The sequence below is a fragment of the Medicago sativa genome, chromosome 4, assembly GCF_051527215.1.
Source record: "Medicago sativa cultivar Bolivia chromosome 4, Bolivia_mono, whole genome shotgun sequence".
NCBI classification, from domain to species: Eukaryota; Viridiplantae; Streptophyta; class Magnoliopsida; order Fabales; family Fabaceae; genus Medicago; species Medicago sativa.
The window spans coordinates 39,276,588-39,287,861 of NC_140752.1; the positions used below are offsets into that span (position 1 = coordinate 39,276,588).

The following is an 11,274-nucleotide window of genomic DNA, read 5'->3' on the forward strand; positions in this document are numbered from 1 at the left end:
GCAAGGACCCATTTTTCTCTGAGAATCGAAGGATTTACAAAAAAAAAAACTAAACATCTTTATATAGGTTCAAATATTTGACTTTTTTTGAATTTCAAATATTGTTTATTCCTTTTTTAAAATAATAAATAATGTTTATTCCTTAGTTTTAAAAAACATGTAATAATGCTTGTAAAAAAATGAATGTAATAAACCTAAAGGTCTAATATTTTGAAAGAAATACCCCCTATGTTCATTTTTCAGTGTCGTTTTAGAATAATAACATCAAATTAAGGAAATGTATTTTTGCACATTTTCTTCTTAATATAGTTTCATTTTAATCTACCGATAAATTCCTAATTTTTTTATAACTTTCCTCCCACTCCTTTAATCAAAATCGATTTCAACAATACTTGATTCACACTATGTGACACTTTAGTTTTCTAAATTGATACTCCCTCCGTCCCATATTACTTGACCTATTTAGAATATTTGCACTATTCATGTACCATGCTTTGACTCTATTTTTCTACTAATATATAAAAACAAAATATAGCATATAAGATGTTGTTAGATTCGTCTCAATTAATATTTTCAAAATATCAAATTTTCGTAATTTTTTCTACTAGATTATTAAAGAAATTTAAGTTTAAAATTGTGCATTGGCATACGTGACAGAGTCAACTAGGTCAAGTAATATAGGATGGAGGGAGTAGCAATAATTAATTTTATTAAAAAAACTAAAGTAAAAGAGCATTAAGGGGAAATCATATCTTAAAATACCACGTCAACAGTTAAATAGAAAAGATAAAATTACAGTCAAACGACAGTAAAAATCCATGTCATGCCATGTCAAGCGATCTCATCTAATTTCCCTTGTTTCTTCCTCCGTGAAGAAGCGCATCCAAATTGTGGCACAGGAACGCCCTCTTGTTTTCTCTTTCGCCACAAAAATCCTCAATTCTTCTCACCTTTTTTTTCTTTCAATCCACAACTATTTGTCTTTGAATTCAATCATATCTTTCAAAGTTTGTATTTGATCCTCATGAATCATCATCCTGCTGTGTATGTCGACCCCTTTTTTCTACCTTATGGCTGCCACTGACAACAACAACAAACCCAAGGTATTATTTTAGTTATTTTCTTTGTGAAATTCTTCAATTTTGTTTGTTAAATTCTGAAATTCTTTACTTATTTCAAGGATTATTACAAAGTGCTGGAGATTGAATATGATGCAACAGATGAAGATATCAGATTAAATTACCGAAGACTCGCCCTGGTTGGTAACCTATTCTTTTTTGCTTTTAGACAATTATACAAGTTTTACTTACTATGTACTCATGATTCTACTTCATTGGTAGAAATGGCATCCTGACAAACACAAAGATGACACTGCTGTTACTGCAAAATTTCAAGAGATAAATGAAGCTTACAATGGTAATTTAGCAAACTTCATTATTCTAACTTTGCGGATGAACCTTACTATTATTTATCGTTGTTCTTGAAAATGGAAAACAGGTTATAGTCATTTTGGTACCTGAATGTGTAACGAGGAGCCACAATAGTTTTTCAATGTATCGAAATTTCAAATAGTCACTTATTGTGCACTTCCTTAGTCAAAATAGTCACTGATATTAAAATGCTTCATTAATATTGTCACATCAGTCCTTGAATATATTTATTTATTTTCATATTGGCAGTTATAAGTGCTTACTTATTGTCATTTCAGTCCTTATATGAAAATTATTTATAGTGACTATTTTAGCGTCAGAGACTATTTTGACAGAGTGCATAATCAAGGACTACTTTGAAATTTTGATACATTCTGAGACTATTGTGACTACTCGTTACTCATTTAAGGACCAAAATGACTATTACCCCAATGGAAAAACTCTGGCTATCTTCAACACAATCACAATATAGAAATGGTTAGATTAGAAGGACAAGTGGTCCTTCATTAGTTTTATATGAACTTTAACCTTTGTTGTCTAGTTTTTCGGTTTTTAGTTCCTACTTTTTACTATATTGTTTAATTAAATCATTAGTTGCTTTCAAATCCAGATGTTCACATAATTTCATAAGCATATGAACTTAATTTCACTCCTAATAGTAACGTGTAAGTTTAGATGAACTAAAGATGGAAATCTCACACACACCAACACGATGATAACAAAACTTAAAACACATAACAACCTAAAAATCGCGTAATATAACTAACATAGTGTATGTTTCCTTTCTGTTTGACATATAGATATGATAATGAATTTAGTTGTAAAACATAGATATATATCAGCTAAAGTTGACCATTACTCGGAAATCCGACATTGATGAGTGGTTCAATTTATAGGATTGCCAAAGTTGACCATTTTTCGGAAACCCGACATTGATGATTTGTCCTGTAATGGAAATTACTTCTATTTACGTAGTTCCTGAGGTGCTACGTGTCAGCAACAGATTTCTAATTTCTCGCCCAACCAATTACCTAAAATCCGTGCTCAACGCTCATTAGATTGTGTGACATTAGCCCTTAAAATGAACATTTACTTATCTATTAAATTATTAGAACACAAATTATTCTTTATTCTATTATAAGAAAACAAATTACCTATACATTTACCGTTTTAGCCTTACAAGCTATGTGCGAGTCTTTCGGAGAATTTTCTCCTGTTCTCTTTATTGCACTACCGTGCTGAGCACTGGTTCTATTTCCTGTTCAAACTTAATAAATAGGTCTTTAAGTGATATTTAATGTATTAAATTTAATTTGATGCCCCAGAATCTCTGTAGCACCACATAATTAGCACCACATAATTTGAACAAGATGTGTGTTTTGGCTGCATTGGTTATGGTTTGGAAAAATGGAAACAGCTAGTTGTTAGCGATAGTCATGGTGGATATTTGCTTACAATAGTCTTTCTTTGTTATTTTGTAGTATTGAGCGATCCTGCCAAGCGTTTAGACTATGATTTAACTGGGGCATGTGAGATCGAGAAGTATAGCTTGCAGGTATTGAAGTTAAAAAATTTAGTATTATTACTTAAATTTTTCTGGTGATTATTTTGCTGTAATTCCTAGAAGTATAACTGCTGCTGTGGGCATGTCACATTGCTACACAGGAATATCTTGCCAGATTTAAAGGAATGATTCTGACCTGCAATGGACTTGGTATCAACAATGAAGACAGATGGTATTGGCTTGAAATTTTTCTTTATTCCCTGTCTTTCTATTGTCTCATATTCTAAAGTAGAGGTGGAACTCACCGAATCTTTAACGCAACCATACAAGGGCCTGTCAATCATGAGGAATTCAAAATTTCATTTTTATTTTATTTGTTTTTTTACAGGACAGACAACTTTATATTTGTTTTGTTTTCCATGCAACCAGATAGGCTCTATTTTTATTCTCAATCCCAATATTTACTGCAATGATTCCACAGTCATTAAAAAATTTCTACTCCCTCTAGATGGTTTTGATTTGATAGAGCATCAGGGTCCAGTAAGTGTGAAGGCCCAATTATTGGGCCCAATCCACACTAGTATGGTTTCTAGAAGTGTGTAGAATCTGAAGGCACATTAGGTGGTTAGGATATTCCCTGATTTTTAGGGAACCATTCATTCAGTTATAAAAGAGAGGGAAGGGTTATGAGTCATTCATTCAAAAAAGTTTGTTGAATCAGTTAGGAGAGTATTTCTCTCTGGTTTACTAGCAACCTTACTCTGGTTTAGGAGTTCTTAGAACTCTGGTGTCGATTTCTGTTTTAGTTGTTATATTTCCACCATTGTAAAGAGCTTCAAACTCATCAATAACAGTCAATAATACACAGTTTCTATTCAGTTTTCTAGTTTCTGTAAGGTTTTTAAGTAAAAACCGATCAAATTGCGCATATTATGAAAGGGAGTAGTTGATCATATTTGATCTATGCAGTCCGAATAACATATTAAATCTTTTGCCTAAGTTTTCCCCTCTGACAAGTAAGATTGGTCGTTGAAAATATAAAAAGTTAAATTAAATGAGGGGTGTTAGAAATACTACTGTTAAATAGGAGAAAAGTTGTTAAAATTTGTTTATATTTTATTTCAAAAAATATGAGTTAGTTTTGTTTATATTACATTCTGGAGTAAGTAGTAATTGTGTGGGCGTGTGTAACTTTATCTTCATGTGACAAAAAACTGGCCTTGGATGTAACTTCACAAAGCTTTTGCTTAAGGAGTTTGGTAATTATGTCTCAGCTTTGTCATGAAACTTTTAGTCCAGTATGATCTCAAACCACCTTGTACATTATTAGAGCTGTTGAAGCCTCAAGGTGAATTACTATTTTATTGTGCAAATTCGTGTGAGAGAGCGAACTATTTTAGAGTTGACATTTGTTGAAGAGTAATGAATTTCCTGTTGCCAAGTCTGTGGACAGTTTTATATTACGACTTTAATGAATATATGATTAAGGTTGCTAGTATTATTTTGAACCTTTAGGTTTGTGCAAATTCATTTGGATCTATTTCAACTATAATTCCTTTATTTCTTAACCTGATAAACCCAAAATCACTTGTTCGTGATTTATTAATGACCCCTTGGAAATGTCATCACATTGAAATTACTTTCTGCATATGCTTTTAGTTCTCACCCTTGAAAAGTCTTCACATTGATCTTTGATTACCTTTCTTTAGCCCTGCAACTATAATACCTATTACTGTAAATAGACCTGCACTGTATCTGAGATCAGTTATTTTATTTTTTTAATCAACTCTAACCCTACCTAATCTAAATTATAATTTTGTGCAGGTCACAACAATTGATTGAAGATTTTCAACCACTAGATAAATAAGGCTTGTCCCTGGCTCTGCATCAGTTTACTTTGATCACTGGTCCTCTATATGTCGATTTAAATTTAACTGAAAAACATTTCAGACAGGCATATGCTCATCTCAGTTTTTATGAGAAGAGTTATGAATACCCAGTTTTGCTGCGATTCGAAACCTCGATAGTTGAGTATGCTATGATGAGTTAGCAATACCAAAAGAGCCTGGTCTACTTGTGAATCATATTGTGACATATGCGGCGGCATAAGTTATATTGCTCGTGTATATTTTTTAGTTTAGCAACTAAAATGTACTTTTGGAATGGTTCATTACGAACCTTTATGTAAGTATTACAAGCATGTAGGTAATATGCCTCCTTTTACTTGTGTATTTGATCTGACTAATCACACTCTTAATTGAATGATTGAATTAGCAATGAGATTAGATTTTTTATGAAAAAGCAAGGAGATTAAATTGTTCGATGCTTTTTCGTGGTTGATGAGCTTCACCAAAGAACGAATCGTTCGGAAGAACCCGAATTTGATTTTTAGGTGAAACAATTCTTAGTCAAGTATTTAAGAACCGGATGTTAACACGCAAAAAAAACGACTACCTTTTTTTATTATGTCACAACCCAAAAAAAAAGTATTTAAGCATACGCAAATTAAAAGAGTCCATTACTTGATTAGCACGCTATTATAAAAAACATTGTTGGGATAATGGAACAACACTTGTCTATTATTCAAACGTGTAGTCATTCTCTTGTCAATACAAGATTTATGATTAACACTTATATTTTAGATGCAAATTAATAACAATTATTTGGTTCTATACTAAGAAAGGATAACCTTCTAAAGGTAATGAAACAATTTGTTCCATTTTAGACATAGGCGGACTTTACTTATTGTCATATTTCTTCATAACTCTCCATTATTGCAGTAAATATGAAATTAACATCAGGTATCATATACTTATGATGCAGAAGTAAAAAATTTAACTTTCTATAACTAGATGTGTGAAGAGAAAGTCTTACTTCATTATTTTATTTTGACCTTTTCAAGAACCATTAACAAATTTTCTTTTCATCGTCTAAAATGATTGCTTTCCTCATAACAATCATGTTTTTCCTACCTCAGATAGAGGAACACATATGAATTTTATTCTTATCCTTGTCCACCTACTTGGCAAACATACATTATTTATCCCATCTTGTAGTTAGCCATGAGGTTAATGACAATATCATTTTTCTTCATAGTTATAACTATGAGATATCCTATGTCTAGCCATTCGACCTGATGGTTTTAACAAGCATCCTTTTTGAATAAAGATATAGAAAGTTGTTGGAAATTGGTTGCTCGAGAACAAAGAATGTACTTGAGAACAATTCTCAATTTTTGTGCCTGTTCAAAACTCTTTTCTTAAGTTTTATCCTTTATAAGGATGTTTCATAGTACAAAATAAAATGTACATGCAAAAAGAAAAAAAAAACTAGAAAATAAGTAAACATATGTATCATGATTAAAACATATTTAATTAAGTCTTTAATTAAATATTCTCCCATTATTTTACTCAACTTAAACAAACTTTAACATTTAATTTGAAAAACCATTTTCTAGTGGCTTAAAATTCATATTTCACTTTGTTTTGAGTCAGCGAAAATTGATCCCCTAAACTTATAGAATCTCCTTTCAATTACATCCTATACAACTTTCAACGGTTTAGTGGTTTTGTTCAACGGTTTGAATATTTTTTTATTAAAAACGGAATCAAATTGAACCATTTTACACGTGAGGGAGAAGACAAGATTAATATGATTTATTATTATTTTTTAAGAGTATCTAGCAAGATTGTTAAATGAGATTAATGTAATCACTCAACAGTATGTATTTTGTGGACCACCTATATTGTGACCCCATGACAGAAAGAGCCTAATAATTTGTAAAAAAAAACAGTGAATAATTATAGTGGCCTGTGATCACGCACAATGATTCAAATAGCATTGTTATAACCCGAAAAAGGCATCACCAAAGCATCTTGAAAATGAAATCCAATTATAAATTTGAGTTGAGTGGAATTAGAGGTATGGGTAGTTCAACTGATTTGATATAAAAGATAAATAGTTGGAGGCCATGTTCGAACCCAAACAACGGAAAAAAACTAATCTAACAATTAATTATTAATATTTATGATTCAAAAATTAGAAAGAGTTAAGATAAATTCAAGGAAAGTTAGAGGAAAAGATAGAAGTAAAAAAAAAAAAAAAACCCAATGGAATGCACTTTGGGAGACTCCAATTCGTTGTATATAGCATTTCATATTCAAAAGTAGTTTTACATTGGACAAAACCATTCAATAATAGCTAAAATAATAAATAAGAGAATGTTTGTTGTAGAACCATTAGCATGATATGCTAATGCAAATATTTTACAATGTCAATCTATCCCAAATCACTCTTTAGATCACTTCTTTTTTGAAATAATGGAGACATTTAGTCTCGTAAATAAAACTCATATGATAAATGATTATTGAAACATCTGATATATTAGAAGATTGAAGTGGAATTTATTCTTTACTTTTCTATGTTTAGTGTGTGTGAATTTCTCGATAAGTCGAATTAAAATAAAAAGAATTTTTTTTGTGGCATTTAGTGTAGCCCACCACATATCATCTATCGAACATCATTTGTTGATCAAAACAAGTAAAAAGAAGGCAAATTATTCCTAGCTGGCTGGCTTGCTTTGTGGTTGTATCACACAGTATAGTTAGGGGTGCACATAATAGCCGGTTAAATGCCAAACCCACAACCACATCATTCACATCCACTCATAAAAATCTAACCATTTTCAAATGAAATTTAGCAAGTTTTTAACATATTGTTGGGTTATCAAGATATGAAAAACCGGTTATTGAATTGGTTGTCCGTATACAAAGAACCTGAAAATCCCAGTTTGATTTCGTAACATTGAAACAAAGTTCATATTCATTCCACAGGATTACCAAGATATAGAGCAAAACCTGCAAAACCACGATGACATTTCCATAAACCCAAACGGTATTAACAACACAGCAAGGTTCAGAATTGATGACCAAACAACCAATCAGCCATCTTGTATGAATGTGCCCCCAGTGAGCCCTTCAAAATTGTTACCGTTGAGGTTATGCGCTCAACATTGCCAACAAACACATGAAGAAATGACGGCAGAGATCATCCAAGCTCTGCTTCAAAATCCATATCTAGTTGAGCACTGGTTGAGCGTATTGTGAATAGAAGCTCAGACACACAAACCTAGAATATTGGAGTACTTGTCAAGGACAGTGCATGGTTGTAACTAGGAGCCATCATGTTCTCCGACTGGCTCGACACTTGGATATAGGAATAACTGATTTTGAAGGTGGATTTGGACAAAATCAAATTTAGATACATAATCATACCGGGATTTTATAAAATATGGATTTGTAAATCGTGAATCGTCTAGGCTATAAACTCTCTATTCTGGTAAAATCAGCATATTAGTAAATATGGATTCAGGAGTTGAACCAAGTATATGTGGATATACACAAAGTTTCATGGATCTGTAAATCGTTAAGAAGTTCAACAAACACTGCACTACTCCCAGTGACCACAGCAAAGTTTTCAATTGCAATTACAGTCTCAGACCGCAACTTCTAATTGTGCAATTCAAATCTGTCAACAATTAATTATATTAAGATGAACACTTTGCTTGAATATCGGTACCCAACAAATGAAGCTTCCTTATATTAATTAAACACCCACTCTTGAAATTCAAGAAGGAAAAATAAAAAACACCCACTCTTACTAGTTGAATTATTAAATTCATCTCCAAACTTCGGTCAAAAAAATAAAATAAAATGGAGAAAGAAAAAAACTAGACACTTCACATTGTAACAAACAGATCCTCATCAATCACCCTGAACTTAGCTAAGTTGTTAAGGACAATGCTTAATATATGTAAATTCAGGATTCGAAACCGGGCTATCACAAAAAAAAAAAAAAAACAGATCCTCGTCATAACTTACACAAACATGTATGTCGAAATTATGTAGTAAGTTTAAAGACACGTCTCAATAGACAACACAACACCTTGAAAGATCAAAATGACAAAAGAAGTAGACAGATTTTTATTTTTTTTCATAATGAATGTATACATAACTAACAGAACATCCAAACCAAATCCCAAATTTGAGGAACAGTCAACACTAAAAATGAATAATAATCAATCAGAAAGGAACAATCGAATGTGATCAAGAAAAGTCAAATGTTGAGGCCTATCTTTACGTTTCACATACCCAATTGTTTCTTTCTCCGTATAACACTTCAAACCTCTTTTACCATTCTTTTTCCACATCTCCATCGCATAGCTACCATGCGCGTAATACGCTTCCGCGCACGTTATCTTCTCCCCTTCGGCACCATCTTCTTCAGCGGGAACGACCTTGATAGGAAGACGCTCGTAGTGAGCGCGTGTGGTTCCTTCGAGTTCGTCCATCCGGGAAAGACCGTGTTCGGAGACGGAGTAGAGTTCGCCGTAAACGGGTTGACCCGAACCGGGAATGTTGAGGAGGAAAGGAACGCGGTAGGGGCCACATACGAGAGGGTAATTGAGGAGGGTGCGGTAGGTTCCGATGAAAGAAGCGTCGCCGGTGAGGATTAGGTCTTGGAGAAGAGGGTGGTTGGAGAAGTTTCTCTTTAATGTTCCGTAGGTGAATATCAGGGCGGCGGCGGCGGCGGCGGTGGTGGTAACGGCAACGTCTGTCTCCGCTACCATGTTTAGGAGGATTTGGGGGGTTTGGAATTTGATTTTAGATTCACAAATATTTGGTTTTCATTTCAATGGTTTGGTTTGGTGAAGTGGTGAGGAGAGGAGGGAGAATGTATGCGCCCTTTTAATACGGGATTCTATACTTTTTCTCTTCTTTTATTTATTGCGTATTTAATTATAGTCCTTTTCCAAAAAAAAATTAAAGTTGTGTTATTCAATATATATCTTCGTCCTCGTGAGCTTAGCTCGGTAGGTATAGACAATGCATAAAATATGCACTGGTTCGAAGTTCAAACCCCCGGCCACCACAAAAAAAAAAAAACAATGTACATCTTCAACAATTAGCGTGTGTTTGATTTTGGTAGTGTTGATTTTGATTAAAAATGAGTTAATAGTAAAATGATTTTTGTTTAGATACGAAGAAACAACTCATACTGATGAATAAACATAAGAGTCTTTGCCTCTCTGACCTTCTTACTACCTTCATAGTTTGCACAGAGAGAAGCAAACATTGCCTTTGTAGTGGATTTGTCACCCATCTTCATATACTCTGCACGAGGTATAGCAAGAACAAGTGAACTTCTGATCTTGTGATGTTTCTTGTAAATTTTCTTCTGAGCAGGAGTATGTTTCTTTCTATCAACAACAGCTCCTTCTTCATCAAGGACCAAGTCACGAACACCTTCTTCAAGGATATCCCACAGTTCTTCATCTAAACCCATGACATAACTGTAGAAGTTGGTTTTCCATCAAGAGAATTCTTCAGGATCTCCATTAAACTTTGGAACTTTTCCAGAGTCAGCTTTCTTATCACCATAATCATATGGAACAACATTGTTGTTGTTGTTCTGACCAGAACTTGAACCTTCACCAGACATGTTTTTCTCAGATCTTTTTCTGTTACACTGTTAAGTGTTAAGACAACAAACCAGGCTCTGATACCAATTGAATGTGAGAAAAACACAAGAAGGGGGTTGAATTGTGTTAGCTTTTTCTTCGTTTTCTCCTACTGAAATCACCAATCAGAAGCAGATAGAGTTCAGCTTATGAAGTGATGTTCAGATTCAAAATGTAGCGGATAAAAATAGAGAGAGAGAAGAAAGACACAAAGCAATTATACAGGTTCCTTCCACAAACCGGAAGTAGTCCTGTCCCCCTTGCACTTCCAAGGAGAGTTCACTAAAATGTAATATCTGATTACAACTGCTCACTGCTACAACTAGCAAGAGACTTCAAACTTACTCAACCACAACTGCAAGAGATTTCCTATGCTCAAGAACTAAATCAAGAGACTTCCTATCCTCAAGCACACAACCAAGAGACTTCTATTCAAACAGAATTACAAATAAATTTGTTTGAGGTTGAACACTTGATATACAATCAGTGGTGTTCACAATACAAATCAGATACAGATTCCTAAGACTCTAGAATTTCTAAGATATGAAAGTGGTTAAGAAATTCTAAGTGAACTTTTGATGCAGAACAATTTCAGCAGAGTTTTGGCACTTGTAAAATTATTGTGTGAGTTTTGAAATTCTCTGAGTCTTGACTCCTTTATATAGAGGTGTGAAAGATACGTTGTTGAATTGCCAGCACATCAAAAAGAGTCGTTTAAACTTGATCAAATCACCAATGATCTTTTGCCTGATTTGGTTATTGTCCTATGAAGGATCAATTTCAAATTAATTCCAAGTCTGGAGGAACACTGGTGCAGGCAT

At 33.3% G+C, this 11,274-nt stretch overlaps 2 protein-coding genes across 2 annotated transcripts; one reads left to right on the forward strand and one right to left on the reverse strand.

Moving 5' to 3' along the window:
- The first annotated feature begins 857 nt into the window (after window positions 1-857).
- On the forward strand, window positions 858-5,235 carry LOC146929320 (uncharacterized). Its single transcript, XM_085701297.1, has 6 exons — window positions 858-1,103; window positions 1,181-1,258; window positions 1,341-1,416; window positions 2,912-2,985; window positions 3,096-3,166; window positions 4,759-5,235. The coding sequence occupies exons 1-6, from the start codon at window positions 1,047-1,049 to the stop codon at window positions 4,799-4,801; spliced, it is 399 nt and encodes a 132-aa protein (XP_085557423.1). The 5' UTR covers window positions 858-1,046; the 3' UTR covers window positions 4,802-5,235.
- A 3,657-nt stretch (window positions 5,236-8,892) lies between these two features.
- LOC146929321 (putative gamma-glutamylcyclotransferase At3g02910) lies at window positions 8,893-9,686 on the reverse strand. Its single transcript, XM_085701298.1, has one exon. It carries the CDS (start codon window positions 9,560-9,562, stop codon window positions 9,011-9,013), a length of 552 nt encoding a protein of 183 aa, XP_085557424.1. The 5' UTR covers window positions 9,563-9,686; the 3' UTR covers window positions 8,893-9,010.
- Between the last annotated feature and the right edge of the window lie 1,588 nt (window positions 9,687-11,274).